Raw genomic sequence first — 22,542 nt, 5'->3', positions numbered from 1 at the left:
AACAGGCATGGAACTGCTTAATAAGTACCTGTTATTCCACTATAACCACTTTGTCAAGGAAAGCACCATAACATATTCATTTTTATAATTAAGTAACAGAAAATATCTTGTGCCCAAATGGTATGATTGATAAATGACTCCTAAATCGAACTAAAGATTCTCATGGAAGTTCACTAGGAATTTGTAATGAGACATTACCTAAACTTCCCACTGTGTCCCAATGATTGAACTTTGCAACATCATAGACTTTGAAGACAAAAATCTTTAAGTATGCATAACCCATTACCAGTCATCCTTGTAGTTGTCTGAGGTAATACTTCTGGACTCGAATGGCCTGTGCTCCATTGCATCCAATCCTGGTTCTGTATTGGGTGGTTAAAAACCCATGATGTAGTTGAAACTGTGATAATGATGATTGAAGTAATTAGGAAAAAGTTATTTCTTGAGCCTTCACCACTTGTTTGCAAATTTCTCCCTTCTTTAGTCTATACAGTGAATCATCTATACCCGGTTCTATAGATGGTTGAGTGGAAATGAAGGGAAAGCAGAGAGGGCCTTCAGCTTGATTCAGCCACACTGTGAAGCACCTCAGTGTCCTTGGCATTCTGTCATAGAAAATGCTGGGGTCAGAACATGAGATCTTCCGGACAAAGGAGCCAAAGAAGCTGCAGCAGATGGAAGAAAAGCTTTGAAAACACCAGCCCTCCACCAAGGAGAACCACAGATGTCAGAGCTTTGCGCATCCATGCAGTCTGTAACGGCCCTCTGCACCTGACAGCCCCAGTCATTTGCATCACCGCCAAGTGTGCTACATGTAGATCCTCGGCCTAAGAGGATACCTGAAAGTTATACCATGATGATCACTTTATTTCGTTAGTCGTTTTGGTAGGAAAAGAAACACCGTGAACAGCCAGAGTTTCCCAGTGGATGATTGATTCTAAGAAAGAGACTATCTACCTTTAACAGCCATATGATTTAGCTATACATTTCCAAGTGTTTATCAAGCACCTATGGCATTCTCTTCAGATAAAAAGCATTTCATGAGCAAGCCATTCATAGCCAATGAAAGAGAAACAAGATGCATACGTTTTGTAGAGAAACACTGCAGGTAACCAACCACCATCACAGCAGCTCCCCAGAAAAAAAAAAAAAGAGGCATCTATCCCCAAGCCTTGATACAGTCACCCCAAATGATAGGGCTGGAATAGGAGATGCACCCAACAGAAGGATCATGACAACATCAAGATCAGTAACTTTTGAGAAAAGGTTATTTGCAAATCCATCCCAATGCTTTCAAACTTTATTTTGATACCCAAGTAATGCAAAACTCCTTTCAGAACTGTAATACTATCAGCTCTATTTCACAAGAAAATCAGCTTTAGAATTCTTAGGTACATTCTCAATAGGCATGAAAAAATGTCAGTTATCATATCCCTACAGAAGAAAGGAGGCATCCTGCTGAAATTGGGAAATATGCCACAGAGATGAAAAATACCACAGGAAGTGTTCCCCTGGAGCTTGATCATGCATTTTATTTTCAGGTTGATCTGTTTGGATTGCCACCCAGGACAGTTTAGCTTCATAAGTGTTAAGACCATATTTGTACTGTTCATCACACATCAAGGATCAGGTCTACATCCTGAACCCAGGAGACAGTGTTAATAGTAAAGCTCCAGTGTTTGGGGTTCTCTGGTTTTCTTCTGAAATTACTAAAAAGAGTTTCCTTGTTCCACAGACTAAGCTCTGCAGAGGGGTCCAGGCTAAGGAATACAGCACTTCAAAGCTTCAGTATAAAGCATCCAGTTCATCCTGAGTATTTGTTGTATCAGTGCCATATACTCATATGCCTTTAAGGCCTAAGTGATTTTCGGACCCTACTATTTGGGAATGCTACTCTCAGGTGTCAGTAGGACAGACAGAACTTCAGTGACCTGAGAGAGCTCATGTAGCACCCCAAAGGAACACCTTCTCTGAGCAAAAGCAGAGCTGTGATAGAGCCAGGTTCAGGACTGTCCTCTCTATGCAGCAGTGTCTTAGATTATTACAGGTACATAGAGGAACCTCAGTCATTCTGGCAGAATATTTTTGCACGCCTTTTTAAAAAGGATATTTTCAACTCAATTTCCATTTATAATTGTAAATTTGGAAACCATTATGCAGTGGTTTCACTATTTATTTTTCATAATTAGCATTGTTTTGTTAAAACTCAGCTAACATTTGCCCTTCTTTTCAAAAGACATTTCCATTATATTGGTGCCCAGTTCATTTGTTAGGGCTCTGAATTTGTGCTCTTGACCTCAACCAGATTTTGATTAAAACAACTCCTGAGTTCTGGTTCCCATCTTTTAAACCTTTCTAGCACCTTGTAAGTCTCCAGTTTAAGATCATCTATACCTTTTAATACCCTCGCATTCATATTCTCCCAGTCCATTGCTTCAATAGACCATGAGCTCCTTGAAGGCAAGAGCTCTGGCTTTTCTCATCTTTCTGTTCCTAGCACCTGGCCCGGCAGGTACACAATGAGTATTTGTTGTAATGTTTTACTAAGCCATTCTCTGAGAAGGCTCAGTAAGTCAAAGAGAATCTGTAGCACAGAATGCATAAATAAACAAAACAAAAAGAATATGAGGCATTAGGAATTTTATAAAAAGTATTTTTCCCCTTTAACTCCTTTCAGAGCTGTAATACTATCCAAATATGTTCTGGCTTCCATTTATAAAAAAATCTATTGTTTCCTTCATAATCTCATCAAGGTATAATGAAAGTGTGATCATAGGCTTATGCTCATTTTTCATATTAACTATTTCCCAAGACAGATATTTTCGGGCATCACTCAGATTAATTGGTAAGCCTTGCATAAATGGTTCTACCATAATTGATTATTCTTACTGGTGCTGGAGATAAAATCTTCATCATCATCAATGCCTGATCCAGAATAACTGGGGTGTTTGTCTCTTTCATCTTCATTTTCTTCAGTTGGCTCCCAGCCTGCTGAGATGATATTTGAATCCGTACCTGTTGTGGTGACTTGTGTTAGTGGCTGAGCTGGATGCCAAATAACCCATTTGACAAAGGAAGAAAATAAGGCACAGAATATATAACAGAATTCCCAAGACTGTAAGAAGGAACTGAGACATTTGACTTGTATACCCCGAATTCTTATAGCCTGGTCTCTGATGCTAATATATAGATCTAAAAATAACTGGCTCTGGTCTTTACAACTGAACATTCTCTTTAAGGAAGTTAAAAGAATAAATACAGACATAACCCCACCAAAGAAGAAAAAGAAAAAGAAAAAACAGGCCAATAAACACTCCCCTATGCTTTCAGATGCATTTATTATTAACTTATTAAGCATATGCCACTAAAGCTAGGATGTGAAGCTAGGATGTGTAGCTAGGATGGAAAGGTTTCATCTGTGCCTATTTGCTTTGTCAAGCCACTATCAGAAAACCCTAGTTCTTCTCTTTCTAAATCACTCCTAAAATCCCATAGATGTATTCACAATTTGCTAATTTGCTTTTGATCTTCTCTAGTATCAGATCACTGTAGCTCTGAATGCGAATGAAATCTACATTGCAGTTCCCAACAGTACTTCAGCATACAGCAAAAAAAAAAGTCAGTTAACAAAGAAATCATGTCTGACATTTACTGGTTAATCAAAAGTGTTGGCTAAAGTGGACTGTAGCCAAGATTTGAGAAATTCTTACTCTTGGATGCAATCATAGGAAAGGAGATGGATACCCTCCACCTCTTTTCAGTGGTTACCAGAGAAGATGTCTCTCTGATGAAAAAGGGTTTCCTACATTTTGAAATTCATGTTATCTTTTGGAATGGCCATTCTTTGCATACTATTAGTGCCAACCCCACGAATAAGTCCACTGATGGAGATTTTCTATAATTTGTTAGCTTTAGCTATGCTATTTTATTTTCTCATGAAAAATGAAGAACTTTTTACGATATAGGGTTATTTTAGGATATCTTTCAGAGTTAAAATTTTGTTCAGTCATCAAGAAAGACCTGGCCCTTACCACAGTTCCCTAGTTAGCCTCTTACTGGGTTATATTAATTCCAGAGTAGAAGGAAGAAATCTGCTTATTAGAACTATAAATCAAATATAGATTTCTGAGCTCATGAGCCTTCTAAAGTCATCAAAAACATTTGTGAAGCCAGAATGGACTTTTAGACTTTGACACTATCTCTGAGGTCAATGAGAATTATTGAAGATTGCCAAGAAAGCATACAAATGAGATAATAAGAACTCATTACCAGCCATTACTGTTGTTGTGTGAGGATGATTCTTGGGCTCTGATGGTTGAAACCACCATGAAAACCAGTCCTGGGCTCCTTGCCTCTTGGTTGTTGTTTTGGGAGTTGTACCGCTAGTGCTCAGCAAAGCTGCTGTAACCATAATCGGATTGATTGTTGAAAGGTTAATTATCAGGTCCTAACAAATAGCACTGTATATGCTCTTACTCTTCTACTACCCAAGAAAGTCATCTATACTTGATATAGATGGCAGAGAGAAAGGGAAAAAGCACAGAAGTTCCAATTCTTTCAGAGGCCCAAACTGGAATTCATAGAATGTCAGAGATGGAAGGAACTTAAATATCATCTGGTTCATGCTGTTCATCTTAAAGATGGAAAACTGTGCTGGGTAGACCTCGACTTTACTGAAGTCAAAAAGGCTAAACAATAGAGAGATCTCAAGGAGGACCTGAGAAGCTGTCTTTGAATTTTGAAAGGCTATAATGTAGAAGAGGCATTTAATTTTTGTTTGTGTTCCCAAAAGCCAATCAGGACCTGTGGTGAGAATTTCAGGGAGATGAATATTTTTCCAAATGTTGGATTTGAAAAGATAATAATCTGAGCTATCCAACAATGAGCTTGTTCATACAGTATTATGTTCTCCACCATCAGAAAGATCACTTAGCAGGAAAATTGCATAGAGATTAAATGATTAGAAGTGTTCATTGAACTAATGCCATTTAAGATGCTCTCCAAATCTGAGAGTCTACGATTCTAAAAACCAGCTCTTAAGAGCCATAGCCTTTCATCTTCTACACATTCTATCTTGGCTAATCAATATCATTCTCCAAGAATTTAGGGTATGATATTTCTGCCAGCAATCCCAGACACACAACCCCAGCATCCCAGACACATGGAAGAACAACATATGAAGCAGAAGATTGAAGGAGATGCCTTTCCACTTTTCTTCATTCAGTGTCCAGATTCTCTGGCAACTTTGCCCATGGTCACATTTTATATCAACACCATATTTTGGGAAGCAGACGGCATGTGCTGAGTCCCAGTATTTGAAAATAGGATGATCAATAATGAAAGAGAGACAGAGATGAAGTGACCCAGTGACCTCATTCCTAAGACCAGAAGCAGAAGTCCTGATTCAAAAACTTCCAAAGACTGCCATTTCTGTAACCATAATGTGCATCAGAAAAATATTAGATAACCGTAGATGAAAAACAGCAAAATTTCCAACTGAGGCAGAAACCATCATTAAATTCCCAAATACAAAAGGAAGGTGAGTTTGATTTCGTTTTTTCAGCTCTCAAGAAAGCCCAGAAATGACTCAACATGAAGCACTGATGAGAAGAGCTTTTCTTCACAATGTTTGTCCTATGAAGATAAACATTGTAAACATTTAAAAAGAATATTCTTTATTCTTTAATCTTTCTCCCCCCTTTCTCTCCAGCATTATCTTAATCACTAGGATATGCAATCATAGCATAACACTATAAGTATATATACACTTAACAAATGTTGATGACCATTTTTATTACTTTTCTTTTGCAGAAAGAATTCCTAATTATTTTGAAATATGGCCATATCCTCCACCAACTTAAGTTAATAAGTGAAGATACACTCATAATATCCCATTGTTATAGACTTGGAATCTTTTCTCACGAAAGCTTTCAAGTCAAACACTTTATAGAGATTTAGATTTAACAGTCAAACATCCAGGGAGCTTGTTAGAGGCTTAGATGCTGATATAAAGCAACAGGGCACTTCTTGCACTTTACAGTTAAAGTTTTAGATGTCCAACAAAAGTCCAGGGCCTACACTTGCCATCCATAAATCAGTATTTCCCTCTATTATTATTGATTATGATAATTATATCAGCACAAAATAGGAGCATTCATTGTCTAATAGACTTCTTCCAAGAGGACATTTTCTGAAGGAATCTCCTAATCAAAGCCTTTGAAGGAAAAATAATTCTAATGCTATATGCACACAGCCAAAGGAAAAACAAGTAGGATGTTTAGGGGTATCCAGTAATATCCCAGGCCTCTCTGATAATTGAAACGGTACCAGACCCTATTCTCAGTAAGGATGGTGACGGAGCATCAGTAGGGAACTCCGGCATAATAATGGATGTCCTTCTGCTTAATACTGAAAGGCTGGGCATCAGGACAACGGAGAAGCAAAAGTCAGAACAGTTTACCTGTTGTCGCTGTTGTCTGATCCTGAGTCTTAGGCTGTGAATTACCAAACCAGGACCATATCCAGTTATTTTTCTCCTGAGTTGCTGTATGGCTGTTTGAGTGCACAGTTGAAGTAACTGGATCAATTATGAAAATATCATTTAGTAAGATCTTTCTACAAAGCCTTTACTCTCAGCTCTGTATCTAATGTCTGTATCTATTATAGAGCGAAGATAAGAAAAGAAAGCTTGAGGCCCAGTTTTATCTTCCAGGTTCCTGAAATCTCTTAAAATCTTAGGGTAGCATCAGAGATGCAAATTCTCTATGGGTATCAATTCAGTGGTACCCATTCTTCAAATTGTAACCCTTGAATACAGGCTCGAAGAATGATCAAGTAGGAACTTAATAACCTGTGATGGAAAAGAGATTTTATGACTGAGTGACCCAGCCATGAACTGAAGGTCTTTGATGCACATTTCATAAAGTTGTTTTCATTCATGTATTTTTAGAGTAGCTTTAGAGGTGCTTGCTTGTATCTTTTGGGTCTGCCATCATTTTACCAAGGTAGCTTGTGATGACAACTGGCATTTCAAAGCTCCACCCATACTCATTAACTTTAAGTTAAGTCTTATATTTGAGTAGGAACTTTGCAAAGGGTGTGTGTTCAAACTGTTGAAATTAGATAAAGTTTTCTCAAGTATCCATCTATCACTCTCTATCATTCTTAATTCTAATTCAGAATATATTTCTAGGAAAGAAACAAAACTATCCAAATCAGAGAAATTCTGGATGTTATTCAAATTAAAGAAAAGGTAATCAGTAATAATTTTGCAATTTGCAATTTCCCATTTGACTCTCAAGTTCCAATGTTCCCCTGTAGAAGAAGAATGGCAAAGATCATTAGGATAAACATCTAAAGAAGTTGAGATTTTTAAAAACCATTTTGAGTCATACACCCCCTTGAAAGTCTGATATAAATTATGGCTTTGTCCTCAAAAAGATGATCCTTACACATACACTTCTCAAAATTCTGCAGGTTATTCCAAGTTTCTCTTGAATACATTATAGAAAATCACTGAACCTACTAGAAGTCCATGAACTCCAGATTAAAATTTTTGACTCTATATACACCAAAAGTCAACAACCTGCACAATATATTTCTATACAAAAAAGGACATATTTGCACATAACAGAGAGTAGAGAGTAGAGAAATGGGAGCCAATTTCACTAGTGACACCTTCAGATAAACCTGAGCATCTGCCTGAAAATCTGCAGATGCCCCATTCTTACTTCAGAAACTTTAAAGATGCCAAACTGCTGCCACTCTCACCCTATAGTCCACAAGGAAGAGACCCAACAGAAAGAACACATACAAGAGCAAGATAGGAATAGGCATTAGTCCTGCCTTCCTGAAAGGAGTTGTACGAGATTTGGGAAAAACCGAAAAAGTTACTGCTTAGCCAGCAGAGTTTCCAATTTTTCCCCACTCAAGAAAGCCATGCCAGACTGTATGTGTGTATGTATACATACATACACATACATACACACACACATACATATATATATATATATATATATATATATGTTTCTCTGACACCCAGAAGATAAAGAAATAGAGAATTCTAAGGCAGCAATCTACTTCCCGGATTAGTTTAGGTTCCTGGATTCCAAAGAATTCTGGATTACCAATAAAAAAGAGGCAGACAACATGCCTCCGTAAAGGTTCTTCCAAATATAACATTTATAACAAAAAGCCTGCTGGGAGTCAAAACCTACCCAGATGGTTGTTCTTACTGGTTTTCCCTATTGCCACCCACTGAGGACCTCGAGGAAGGAATGAGCCAGCCAAGCCAAAGACAGCGCTTCTTTATACTCAGCTGGGCCTCCTCTTGACCTCCGCCCTCCTGTATGCATTAGGGAGGATTTGCAATCACTCCCTCTCACTACGTCCCAGGTCTCAGTCCAACAGTTATAAGGTTTGGAGAATCTCCTCACAGGGGCTTAGGAAATGTGGGCCATTTAGGAATTTATCAGTGCTAATTTGCTCTAGCATGCCATATGCTATGTTCAAGTTTCCACCTGATTGTTTTCTTCAACACCTTTCTTTGCATGAACTGATTTACACAGAGTTGCCAGTGGCCTCAATGGATCCTAGAGCTCTTCATTCACTCTCGTTAGCTTTGGACTCGAGTCTCTCCCTTCTGAATCTACTAAAAGAAACTCAGCCAAGTGCTCTGAAAGGAGGAAAGCACAACTCCTTTCTCAGCCCAAATCGTGAGCTATGTTTTCATTAAGTCTTAAAGCAAAAATATTCTTGATTTCTGAACAGTGTATAGGCTCCATGAAGGTAATTAGAGCAACATCAACTTCAAATATTGGTTAAATGAATGACTAGTTTCCTAATCCTTACCTCTCTTCAGTATTACTTTCTAATGGTGCTTACCCCTGGGTCCCAAACATTAGAATACACTTGGTACATAGTTGGTCCTCCTAATGCACTTGCTGACTAACTCACTCAGGCAGGAAAGATTCAGTCCTTAAAAGATGTGCCATGAATATTCACAAAATGTCTTTGTGACTGTTTCTAAAGCACATGTGAAATATCATTTTATATAGGCTATAACTGGCTTGAATGTTAACTTTATCTAGTTCCCGCAAGATAGCTTTGGTCATGGTTTTGTTCTTTGGTGGAAAATTTTGGTACTCTGTGGGAGACCTGATCTGTTTCTTGCTGAGACCACTAATTGTTGTTTGTCAACATTTAACAAAATTGCACACCCTGATGGCAAGCTACTTCACAAAGGCAGGAACTCGAAAAGCAGCAAACAGCTGGGAGCACTGCCTGCCTGGTGTACAGAAGCTTCTCTCAAGGGCTGTCCACAGGGTCATAGACCATGAAGTGACAGTCTCCAGAGAGCCACTCATCTGGGAAAGCATATCTGCCTTTTGAAAAGCTTCCAAGAATCTGCAGAGACTGACCGGAACCCCAGTCTATGGGTACCACCCCCTCAGAAAGCAAACAGAAATTTAAAATACTATTGAGCAAGTAACCTCCCATTAAATCATAGTGTTCTGGAGGTCACCCTGGCTCCTGGGTGACAAGGGCTCTGTCTTGAGCATTCACGAGCCAGTAAATTCTGGCCACACTCCTTGGAGATCAGAGTCCCATCCCTCAAGAGCCACAGCCAGGAAAAGAGAAAATCCACACCATACTAGGCAAGTTACTCAGGAGGCAGATGCCCTATTTGAGTTTGAATAATCCTCTGCAGCAGGAATGCGGTGGATCTGGAAACCTGTTTTAAAACAAACCATAGGAAAAAAAGCAAAGAGGGAAGTGAAGGGGAAGACAAGAGGGAGATGCAAACACTCCAATGTCAGCAAGGCACAAGAAATTTAAACGATGTTTACATGCTTCCCCCCTGCAGGCCGAAAGTAGTGAATTACCCACATGTCCATGCAAGAATTAAGAGCCTTCCCCTAGAGGCTGAGGTATAAAACTATTAAGCAGATTTAATTTGATAAGATAACCCCTTCCAATATGCTTCCTCAGACCAAACACAAAGGAATTGTTTAGGAAACCATGGGTGATGAATAAGACTGAATATTATACAATCAATAATATGAGTGTAAATCAGGTTACAACATAAAAATATAAAGTTTAGCTGAAAAAAGAAGCTGGATGAAATAGTCTGCATACCTGATGATCCCAACTTGATGAAAACAAAAGAATAAGAGGGAAACGTGCAAAAATGAAAAGAGCTTCTCTAGCAGGCTGCAATTGTCATCATGGCCCTGGGACAAGAGGACACAGGAAGTTCTAAAAAACTTCCAGTATGGCACCTCTTATCACAAGGTAAGAAAAACAGGTGTAGGTGGGGGAAAAAAAAAAACTGTAGGCAGTAGCAGTCAGTGCACACAGGACACTAAATACTACAACAGCCACCTCCCCAGAGGATGTCACCAAATCCCAGAGACAATGGACAACCGACACATGAGTGCCTTTCGCTTGGAAGATCAGAGGTGTGTTTGCAAAAGAAGGGCTACTGGGCAGCACAGTGATCCATTCTCCTTACTGGTCGTGTAGGTGTTCTCTGGGTGGCTGGACACGGAGGGGCTGTCTTGGTCGTGGGTCGGGTGTGCAGTCGGAAGGAGGGTGTGGAAGATGCTGTAACCCCCTGATGTGCTTCTCTCGCCAGGGGACCCGCTGCTCACGTCATCATCAGTAGGGTTGCTAGGGTTGATGTCCTCAGGGTTTGTTCTGTATTCACCCTTCTTGGTGTAGCGGGTGCCATCACGGTTAACTATAGCTGGGAGAGAGAGAAGGCACGTTCAGAACGTGACAGCTGAGTCGAGTCCTGAGCATAGGAAATACACATTTTCTGAGTATGGGAAAGATTGTGGTTTATCATTTAAGGGTGACTTCAAAGCTATTTTTCCTTTTTATTAAGCAAAACAACCCCTAATTAAATACATATAGGAAGTTTATACCCTTTGTAATTACTTTTCAATACTCCAGCTATACCAAACAGAAAATTTGGGGGGCTGCAATGTCTCTAATCCTAATGCTTATTAATTCTCCTTTATGCGAGAGAACCTAGCTCAGACTCAGTTCAGGCTTTAGAAGCTAGAGTTTGAGAACATCATTTAATTTTTCCTACATTTAACTTATTTTTAAGGTTACTTTCTACTTATGACTAGGGATGCTTGTTTTCCATTTGTAGTTATTTTTTTCCCAAATAAATGTATTCTAAGGAGAAACAAATGGGTCAATGAAATGGAAAATGTAAAGTGATACTGCTGTGTACATAGAGATGCAAAAGAAAAATACGTGAAAGTGGTTTTCGAATAACTGAAGTTTGAGGAACAGTGTATTAGGGTAAACCAGAGAGCAGTTTCAAGCCGTCACAGGAAAAGAGGAAGAGACAGTGAATCGTAGCCAGTGTCCCCAGCCTTAGGGAAATGACTGATTCTATTCAAACATAAAACAAAAAGTGCAAGAATGAGGAAACTCAACCAAGGTTAGAAGAGGCACCTACTTATGGTAACTGGTCCTTCCCAGGCATTGGGCAGGTCTGTGACTGATGTGCAATCTTCTTCAGGTGGAGCTATAGGGTAGAAAAGAAAAAAAGGCATGAGAACTCTACAAAATATGAGCAAAACTGATGTTCATTTCATTAGTTAAGATGTTTTATTATAATTTACCCTGAATAATTTTCTTTTCCTGAAACTTGTTGAAGTCTCCTCGGAACGTCTCTGACCTTTGTGATGCATTTTTTTTTATTTGTGTTTAGCTTCATACATTATTTGGAAGCTTAAGTGTTTACCTTCCCACCCCAATGAATTCATTCATTAACAAAGATACATGTTCTATATCAATCATTGTGGAACGCTGGGGTACATGGCAAATGACATAGTCCTTCTCTGAGGAAGCATGCATTAGAATTAATTTTTGTAGTTTGTTATTATAAAAGCAACATGGGAACGTTTAAAAAAATTTTAAACAATTTTAACTTAAATTTAAAAATTTAAGTTTTTGTTTATTTAAAAACTATAAAGAAATGTATGAACTATAATGAGAAAAATCATGTGTAATCCCAATAAACCACAGAAATGATGGAAAACTGGGGCAGACAAATACAATCAAGTGTTTATCAACATGAACAGCATGAGAATCTGAAGATTATAACAATCAAAGAATTTACTTGATAGAAACATTTAGGAACAAACTAATCTCTAGTCTTTTTATTAATGCATTAATTTCTTTATTAATTTAACTAATCTCCTTAAGCACCTACTGTATAGACTGCCTCTCCACATGTCGTTTCTGAGGTTGTCTACCTTTGGGCTAGATGCCCAGAATATTTCTGAGGCAGTGTTTGGTGTGCCTCACCATGGGCCCCTCTGGCTTCTTTTCATTTTTCCTCCATTTATCTTCTACTTTTCCTCTTTCTTTGGGAATAAAGATTTCTGACTGCAGTGTGGGCTGACCACCAACATTACTAGTAGCCCTTTGCAAACAGGTACTTAAAGTTCCACCCTGCATGCCACCCATTGTGTCCTAAAAAGAGGCTGCACAATGCTTTAATCAACTGTTGCATTCATGCCTAAATGCTGTGTTCAGTAGCTAGACTTTGTGCTGAGCTCTAAAACCCCAGAAAGCTTTAAATCGGCTTTGTTGTTACAGTAAGGCTTGATCCATTTGTTCATTATAGCTTTTATACTGTGTGTGTGTGTGTGTGTGTGTGTGTGTGTGTGTGCACGTGTGTGCATGCTTTAATATACAACGACAACCTATTTGATAGGTTGGTTTCTCCCAGAGTTGCTTCTTGACAAAAAGGAAGGAAGAAAGGGATAGATGGATGGGTGGTTGGGTGGATGGTTAAAGGGAGGCAGGCAGGCAAGCTGCTATCACTAGGAAGGCTGTTATCACAAGTATTTTAAGTGTCCTGCCATAAATCACTGAGTACTCACAACATCAAAAAAAATGGGGTTTGGTTGCTTCCCAGTTCCTAGGAGCAGCTTTTTCTACAGACAAAGGGAATGCCTTTTACCTGCCTATTTCTTTGGCCTCAGAATGAAACTAACTGGCAGCTTTATACATTCCACTGGAAAAAAGATTTTAGGAAAAGTCATTCTTGCAAGGTCTGATTTAAAAAAGTTTTCAGAAGAGGAACTCTTCAGACTGTCAGGGCCCTGGTAAGGCCATTCTTCACCATCTGATCGAAACCAGCCCCTCACCACCCCCAACACCCATCATCAGCACATGTCATCTGCTTTCATTTCTTCTTCAGGCTTACTGCTATCTAAAATTATCTGGTTCATTTTACTTGAGGGCTGTTCACAGTACATCTCCCGATGCCTTTCCATGGCTGTTCACCCACCTCCATAGAAATATGTAAGCTCTACAAGATGAGTAGTAACCTTATCTGTCTGGGCCAGAACATTTATGCGTGATGGGGACAGAAAGGCACTCAATAAATATTTGTTAACTGCATGAAAAAGGGGGGAAAAAGTACCAATATAATTTCCCTAGGTTCCATTCTTCTAGTAAACATAGTTAAGATGTTAACCCCCAAAGCTTTCTGCAGATATAAACAGATGAGGACACATTTAAGCAACTCTGAAAGGCAACACCATAGAAATAATTAAAGGAAGTTTCAGATACATCAGTCCATTTATTCATTTTAAGCATTTACCCAACATACATGACACATCACATAATAAAAAAGGAGTAAAAAGATGAACATGTTCCTGTCCCCACTTTAAGGAATTCATAAAGTCATGGGGGGCAATAATAATTAATATTTCTCTAGATTTTTATAGTTTTCAAAATATTTTCCCAATGATTCCCTAACTGGAAAATCAGGGCAAATATAGCCAACCTCAGGATGGGAAATCCTGAGGAGTGTCACCCTGTTTTGGGGACACCACTGAAATCTGGCCTAACCTGTGAAATGCCTCTGAATTGTTATGTTGCACAGACCCAGAAATGGGCCTTGGATTATGAGTTCTTAATGGCAGGGCTGGAACAACCTTCTGAAATTCAAACACAACTACAGGTAACAGCAATGCACTGGGGACTTCTAGGAGTTAAGTTGTTACAGAATGGGGCATGATGTTAAAGACACTAGGACAGTTTTGTAAATGATTAGGGCATTTGTTTGAATGGAGTTCCCCCCCACCCCGCCTCCCACTTCATGCTCCAGTTCACTTCACCATTTATAAAGAACATGAAATCTGGCGAGCATACTAAGATGGATGGTGACCCAAATGTGCAATTAATATGATCAAGCTCCCATGCCAGGTAGCGGGACCTCATTAGGCAGCCTTTCATATTGCTTAATCAGCACTGCACTGCTGGGAGAATCAGGCCTGGGAGGTTTTCCTGAACCCAAGAGCTTGTTGGAAAGACTGAGGTGGGCTTCCTGGTGGGCTGCTCCTCAGAAATCTTGCCTCTGCCACATCACAACAGCCAAGAGAAATGTTAATTATTGAAGCCAGCCAACCACTCAGTGACAAAAAGACACCTTCCTCAATGCCTGATACAATCTAGGCATCCAATGTATTTGTTGAATAGGTGAGTGAATGAATAAACAAATGAATGTAGACTCTTCCCCTCAGCTCTTCTTTCAAAAGAGCATAGGGCATTTTACTGAAAGCAAACTTAAAAAATGAACTAATTCAAGTCATTTCTCTGTGTTGATGACACAGAAGTCACCAGGCTCAAGCTGAGCCTTATCACTGAGAGAGGAGGCAATAAAAATCACAAAGCCTTTTCAGGGTCTGCCTTATTTTCCTTTTGCAAACCACAGGCCATGTTTTATAAAAGTGCTATTGAAATTACAAGCACCCAGAAGCTGTCTGCTGAGATAGAGCTGGCTTCGGTCCCTGTAGCCCCTTGTGAGGGGTCATATCACGGGGTCCTGACCACCTCCTTGCATGTCTTGGGCTGTCGGATTCAAGGATCTTTCCAATGAGCTCTTGCACAGAGCAGAAGGTTATCAAGATCTGTATCTCACTTAACACCCCCATCTTCTAAACCAAGACAGTCAGAATTTATTTATCCTTAGATAAACATTCTCCAGCTCCTTTATTTTTTCTTGTTGCTTCAACAAGATTAACTCCCAAGACAAAAAACACAGCCTCCATACTTTCTCACCAAACTCTGCCCAGCACTGTACTGAATGTATACAGTTGATCAATAAATAATCTTTTTTTAAACTTAAAGAAAAACTTATAAAAGCAGCCTATCCACATTGTGCCAATTTGGATAAGAGAAAAGGAAACATACCCCTTTCAAGCTTTACTACTTTAATACAGCTGTTTTGGTATGTAATACACTCCCAGGACTTCTCCAACTTTTCAACTGAACTAACCTCCCCTGCTCCTCCAAAAAAAGTCAGTCAGTACTGTTCACTCCCTTCTTTCAGGATAGGCCCAACATTATAGGCAAAAATGAGGGCAGGGGAAAGTTTCAGTAGTAACTTGCTAGATGGCTTCAATTCTAGGCAATAAAAGTTTTTCAAGTTAAGGTTCTTTCCAAAAAGTGATACCAATTTGTAAAACAGTGAGACAGTGTGAATACACAACAACATAGTTTATTGCATACACTCACCTGACAAGACTCAGTGGGAGAAGCAAAATGTGATACCCAGAGACTGGCGAGAGGAAGCCTTTCCCACAGGCCCAACCCGTCCATCTAATGCTCAAAGTCTTCCCAAAGTCTTCTGACCTGGGACACTAAGATAAACTAGCTGGACCATATGGTACTCTGTGTCTATTTCCTACTTATTTGCATGTGGTCCTTCTCATTATCATGCTATCAGAATGGACAGTCTGGGTACGGGTATGGACCATGTCCTGTTTAGCCTTGTTGGACTCTCCTCCTTCAGGTCATACTCCATTTGTCTTCTTTGTTCATACAATAGGGAAGAAAAAAACACTCTACAGTTTTCTCCTCCTTCTTTGAAGTGTCCCTCCAGAGGTTTAGTGAGCTTTATATATTTGACACTGTGACTTCACATGCTCCATTTCAACTAATCAGCCTTTCTCTTTCTCCTAAGCTTTCTCCTATTTTCTCTTCCTCCTAAACTCTCGATTTCCTTTCTTGAATTTCCACTCTGCTCCCCACTCCTAAAACAACAAGTGGGCAGAGTAGCCTAGCACGACTGATGTAACCTCCCAATTTCTTTGGTGCTCCTACATTAGTTTAAAAATCCATGCAAATTTTCTATGATATATTCTAATATCATATACAATATCTGTTTGTTTCATAAAAACAATGCCTGAAGTCATCATCTAATAATACCTGTGTTTTTCTCATACAGATAATGTTAAGTCACTTTCTAACTAACAACCCCTTCCCATCTTTAAGGAAAACTGACATTCCAGGAAAACTTGTCCAGATTACCTTGTGGCTTCAATCTTGCCTTCACACAATCTCAAACCTTTAGAGGGAACAGAAGGCCCAGTTTGAAAAGTAAATAGTCAATCAACATTTGCTTGCTGGGATTCAAAGATTTGATATTTATAATTCTGACCATTTTCAAAAGACCAAATGATGCATAGGATTCTTGAATTTTTCTGGGGTCTGAATTAGACTTGTAAGCATGAGTTTTTAGGCTAAGTGGTTGGGCACAACTCCCTTAGGCAGAGAGGGGACCTGGCCAGCAGGTCAGTAGGCACATGTTAACTTGGCTTTCTTATTTTCTACCTCTGGAGCTCTTAATTGTTGAGAAAAGACACTCAAAGTCAAAGGCCTACTATGTATCCTCCCAGCCTTCTCTCCAGTCTACCCCAATATATAATAAACACCTCTAAGTTAAACCATTTGGTTGAGCCCCAATACTATCATTAGATTCATGTCTCTCCCCTATTCAAAACCCTGCAATGACTTCCCATCATACTGGGAATAAAATACAAACCCTGCCACAGCCTACAAGGTCCTGCGTGATCTGGCCCCTACTGACCTCTCTAATTTCACTCCTTGGCATTTGCCCCTCTAATCACTGGGCTTTATCATCCTGGCATTGCTGCTGTCCTCAGAATGGGCCACGAGGCTCCCGCAGGCCTGGCTTTGCTCTGGCTGTCCCCTCTACCCATGACTTTTCTGCCTCACTGCAATCATGGCTCTCCTGAATGGCCTCTCCAGAGGAGGCACTTTCCCTGACCACCTTCTCAGACAAAGGCATCCCTAGTATTCTTAAGCCTCTTGCTCTACTCTCTTTTTTATAGGTCTTGTCACCCTCTGACTTCTTAGATGCTATTTAATATTTGTTTGTTTACTGTTGGCCTCCCCAACTTAGCAGGTAAGCACCCTCATGGCAGGAATCTTGTCTCTGCTGAACAGCTATTCAGTGAGCATCAGTTATGTGAATGGGAGCTGCATGAATCCCCACTTAAGCCAAGAATGAATTACTATCAGCCTGGCTGCCAAAGTTTGGGTCACCAAGCAACCCGAAACACAAAGACAATCCACTTGGAACCAACCTGAAGCATTGAAGCAATAGGTGTCGTAGTGGGAGGTGTTGGATGTGAGGATGTACACCCCTGTGTTGTTTGCTGCACAGATGGAGTTGGGGTGGATCCGGGGGATCACCACATGTCCTTCTATGAAGCCATACCTGCAAAGGAAAAACCAGAGGTTATGCACATACGAGGGATTTCACATCAAATGACACCTCATGCAGTGAATGCTTCATTCAATCCACCCCTAGGTACGCTAGAGTTTTCAATAACTGAGCTTGTGAAATCCAATAACAATAGCAGAGGGAGAGTGAAAAGGATCAGCAAAACTGATAGAGACAAAGCAATTTTATTTAGAGCTCTTAAAGGGCAAGTTTTAAAAAATAGACCCATGAAAGAGAGAATTAGTTTCAAATAAAACTCAAGGGCAGCAGTGTCAAGTCAGTTTGAACAAGCAGAGGGAAGCCTGAGCCACGGAAGAGAGAAGAATGCCCACTTTACTATGTGAAATCCACTCTCCATTAACTTCATATTTTCCAGAAAATACAATGAATGACCAGCTCCCACAAGATAGGACTAGAGGGCTCTTCATTTCCATCCACAAATGTCAAACCTGCCAAACTTCCCATCCCCTACTCTTCTATCCTGGCCTGTCTTTTTCCTGCAAACTTTCTTAGTCCAGACTCCATTACTGTAAACATGAAGCCTTGCTCATATGCCAGATGCACAGCACATTTTGCCTCATGACCATCCTAGGCATCATTTCATTGCCAGTGGAAGTAAATAGACTGTCATTGAAATGGGGGAACAGTGATTAAGTCAGTAGATAGATAGCAATGCCTCGTGTGGGTCAGGCATGTCCCAGAGGCAGCAGCCAGAGAAGCTCTTAAGCCCCTCTGCCCCACCAGGGTGTTTCTGGATGCATGTTGGAGCCTCGGAAGCCCTTTCAAATACAACATATAGCACCCGGCCCCTTCTATCTGCACCATGGTAGCTAAAGCACTCACTCACTGCACAATTTCTCCTAATATAAAATCCCTCCAAAAATGAGAGGGAGGCTGAGAAAATAACATTTGCAAGGAAAGGTGGTGACAGGGATAAGGCAGAGCGGGAAAGCCAAATCTAGCAAGTTTTTGAAACTGCATCGCTAGCTAAATGCACAGCATAGATCCTTCTCATCTTTCCTGCCAAAGGGAAACTCTACACAGTGCATCGCCCTGCAAAGCCCACGGAAATGGCTCTGAGCTTGACATTTCTAAGCACATAGAACTCATTAGGCTTATGTTGCAATTGTAGACCACATGACTAATTCCTCTTCTGAAAAGACAGACTGGTTTTTCCAAAAACTTCTTAGCTTGGTGGGGGGAGGGGACACAATTAAATGTTAATAAGTTTCCATCTATCCCAGAATTGCTACTAATCAGGGTGGGGCAGACAAAAGAGAGGAGCTGTAAGGTTTTCTCGCAGTCTTCTTGCAGTCTGTGAGACTGTCATCGTCCTATTGCCGGTACCTGATTCATAGCTACCTGAGTGAAATTATGGAAATGAGTTTTGCAACACTTATTCCCAGCTATGGGTGGAACGATAGATTTTTTTGGCACAGTTTCCTTTTCTTTCTCCCTTCCTTTTTAAAATAAGAATACGTTTTGGTGAGCCTGCTCCCCACCCCACCCCATCACATTTGGCAAGTCTATGTAACATGGACGTTCTCAAATCTACATTCCCTTTTAAAGTTATTCCTGAGTTTTTGCCACATCATGCCGACTGCCAGTTTTATGTGTCGCACTGGTGAGTTGCGATAATGAAATTTACATGTGCGTATACTGTGGGGGCCGGTTGCTGTTCACAGGGAAGTAAGAATACTCAGCCAACGGTGCGGTGTGGCATACCTCCATCTCCCTTTGCTCTCAGTCCTTCAGGAGAGTTTGGTCATTAAAATCTTGCCAGGGGCTCAGACCAGAATCCTGACTCCCCTCCTTTTCAAGGGCTATGTGGCCCCTGTAAAGCCACGGAACTTCTCTAAACCTCAGTCAGTTTATCCATAAAGTGAAGCAATAATGATCAACCATGGTGCAGTCTGAGGACCAGGTGAGCAGACATGGGCAGGTGGGCAGGAGGGCGCCCAGCACCCACGTGCTTGAAGGCAGGCCAGTGGAAATAGTAAGAACATTTCTCGCTTTCCACATATAGGAACATTTCTGTATTTTGTAAATATGCCTTGTCCGTATTTCACAATCAAAATTCATTTTACTAAATCCATTTTCTTAGGCTACTGGCCTAGTCAGGGCCGTATTTAAATAATTAGTCTTGGGAGTAGAATAAATGGATCTACTAATTGGTCCTCCTTCATGGCAGCCTACTGCTCAGGTTCAGTAGCTGTCTCCCTTTCTCTGCCCCCTTTGCGTTCCCCCAGACCTAGCTCTGACCACACGCATGTCTCTGTACATCTGCTCTTTGTCTTGGAGCTAGTGCTGCTCCAAGTGTACTCTCTGCAACAGTGGAATATCCTGTAATCTAAGTTGTCCAATACAGCAGTCACTAGCCATTTGTGGTCAACTGAGCACTTGAATCAGCTAGTGCCTCTGGAGAACCAAAGTTTTAATTTTATTTAAGAGTTAACTGCCACTTTATTAAGGGTAAACTGTGGCTAGTGTCTACCATACTAGACAGTGCAATTTCAGTATAAAGATTTCCCTTGTCCTTTTCAGCAAGACTCTCAGCTACCAACTTATAATGGGAGTGCATTACTCTGTAACCAAAGACAGGGGATAAATATATTCAACTTAAATTTAACGGTTTCCATAAAGAGTTCTGCAGCTTGACTTTTAAAAAGCAGTGTGTATACACTGAAGAGAAAGGGGAACAAGGCTGCCTAATGACATTGCACTGCAAAAACAGACGGGGTAGCTGTAGGCGGGCGTGGAGACCACAGAGCAGTTGCTCAGACTGCCCAGAGCTCTTCTAGTGAAAACGAACCCAATCAAAACACCGCACCATGGTCATCCGCACTGCTCACTCTTAATATGCACCATTGACCACGGGGCCGTCAGAATTCAGAAAAACAAGGCTGCCGTGTGCTGTGATTGTCTGGAGCAGAACGGCGTGCGGGGGACTCAGGGAGCATTGTGATGGGTCCTTCCGCAGTCTCTCCAACTGCATCCTAATCACTGTAATAACATATCTGCATAAGTTTCATGGCCTTTTGTTTTTTATTTATCCTCTCAAACCAGAGCAACACAGAAGAGAAACAAGAAGAGAGAGCTGTTTGCAAAATCTGCTTTGAGCCAAGTGTGCAGGGCCAAGACTCCACCAGGTACACATTTATTTTAAACACTTGTACTTGGTTTCTGCTTCCTTGTGATTCTGACAATGATCTTGCATGCTTCTTCAAAGCTGGGAGAGTAGCTGTTGCAGCACTTTAAGCAAGAGGATTCCAACTATTGACCCTTAATGGCCTCCTCTGGGCAATCCCATTATGATTCACAAAGGTGTCTTTAGTGGGCCTTCAATTCCAGCAGTCACGCAGGTTCCAGATTGACTTGACAAATTAATAGGTGGGGCCAACCCTTCAGGCCATCATACGATCTTTCAGCTGTCAGGGGGGAGTCCGCCCAGTTGGAAGCCCCGCCCCCTGGCCCTGGGCCTCCACCTTTCGCAACCGGCAGGTGCTGGTCTCCTACCTGCAGGTTTCAAACCCGATGCTCAGAGCCTTCTCCATCTGGGCCATGGTGGGCAGGGTGCTATTGAAAGCTTTGCAGAGGTCAGCAGCCTCCGTCCGTGAGATGCTGTAGCGACCATTTTTCTCCACGTGGTATATACCTGCGTATCGGCAGGTTATATTCAAGTCTGCGGGATGAAACAGATGTTAGATTCTTTGGCATAAATAATTTGGGAAGTGTAAGAAGTTCACTTTAGGATAGATTCATTAAAAATTCATATTTTAAAAAAAAACCCTCTCTACTGGCCAGAGCCTTCAACATTCACTCCAGCGTCCCAAAGCACCATTACATTAGGCTGGAAGGCTGACATAAGACAGTAAAGTTGCAGCACGCTTACATTCTCTCCATTGATTTCTCCACAACAAAGTTTTAAAACATCATGTGATTTATTCTGATTATTAAAGCAATACAAACTTGGGGAAAAGGGACAAAATTCAGGTAAGTAACAAAGGAAAAGCAGGCCCACCACTAAGAAAGCTACTGAACATTTTAGACATTTTGCTATCTCTTCTTCAGTGTTTCTGAATATGTGTGTGAATGTGAAAATATATGTATGCTTGCATAGTTATATATATGATACATAGACACATAGAACATATATATATATATATATATATATATATATATATATATACTTGCATTGTAAAAATAGTACTAAATATACAGTTTTAGATTTGGGAGTCTTTTTTCCCCACTTGATCTGATATTATGAGCATTTTCCCACAATCGTGTGGTGTCGCTCCCTCCGATGGCTTCAGACTGCACTCAGAGTAAATTTCCTTATCATGACTGATAAGACCTACAGGATCTGGCTCCTATCTCCCTGTTTAACCTTTAAGTAGCTCACTCTGCTCCAGCACAAATATCTCCTTCAGTTCCTTTGGACATTCTGAGCCCTTACCCACCTTAGAACATTTATATATCTGTCTGGAATGTTCTGTCTTCAGACCATCATATTTTTGTTTTTCAATTCCACATCACCTTGTGCTAGAGTCCTTCCCGGGACACCCTTACCCAAATACAGTGTCCCTCTCACCCCACTCTGCTCTTGTGTCTTCACAGCAACTTGTTCATTTATCTGTGCATTTAGTTATTGTCCATCTGCCCTTTTTGTGATGAAATCTCCAAAATGTCAAGCGTCTCTAACTTGTTTACAGCTGATTCTCTAATACTCACAAGAATGGCTGATAAACAGTAGATGCTCAACAAATATTTGTGAAATGAATGAATAACTCATTGCAATTTCCTCAAAAACATACTTTTAACATATTGACAGTTAGATCCAAGACCTGTTGCCTGCTCCCAAGGGTTAGTGGCATTCAAAATGAAGCCTATCAAGTGGATCAAGAAGGATTTAACCCAAGGACTTCTGTGAGTTTTGCCTTCATTAATATGAAAATTAGGAGCTGAAAAACCAT

The 22,542-nt window shown here is 40.5% G+C and overlaps 1 protein-coding gene across 16 annotated transcripts in view; it reads right to left on the bottom strand.

The window, feature by feature from the left end:
- The window catches only part of CD44 (CD44 molecule (Indian blood group)), an 81,152-nt gene that overhangs the window by 25,712 nt on the left and 32,898 nt on the right, over window positions 1-22,542 (bottom strand). For 5 of the 16 annotated variants that reach the window (XM_057507546.1, XM_057507547.1, XM_057507549.1 and 2 more), the window contains exons 2-9: window positions 21,086-21,251; window positions 17,430-17,563; window positions 11,477-11,545; window positions 10,514-10,747; window positions 6,461-6,577; window positions 4,270-4,401; window positions 2,890-3,015; window positions 287-400 (exon numbers count right to left, since the gene is read on the bottom strand). In XM_057507546.1, the coding sequence (XP_057363529.1) occupies window positions 287-400; window positions 2,890-3,015; window positions 4,270-4,401; window positions 6,461-6,577; window positions 10,514-10,747; window positions 11,477-11,545; window positions 17,430-17,563; window positions 21,086-21,251 (1,092 nt within the window). The remainder of the gene's footprint in view (window positions 1-286; window positions 401-2,889; window positions 3,016-4,269; window positions 4,402-6,460; window positions 6,578-10,513; window positions 10,748-11,476; window positions 11,546-17,429; window positions 17,564-21,085; window positions 21,252-22,542) is intronic. The other 11 variants (XM_057507552.1, XM_036891906.2, XM_057507553.1 and 8 more) reach the window with 5 other exon arrangements.

The sequence above is a fragment of the Manis pentadactyla genome, chromosome 9 (assembly GCF_030020395.1).
Source record: "Manis pentadactyla isolate mManPen7 chromosome 9, mManPen7.hap1, whole genome shotgun sequence".
Lineage (NCBI taxonomy): Eukaryota > Metazoa > Chordata > Mammalia > Pholidota > Manidae > Manis > Manis pentadactyla.
The sequence above is the reverse complement of the archived record's forward strand: the minus strand, read 5'-3'. Positions and strand labels throughout refer to the sequence as shown.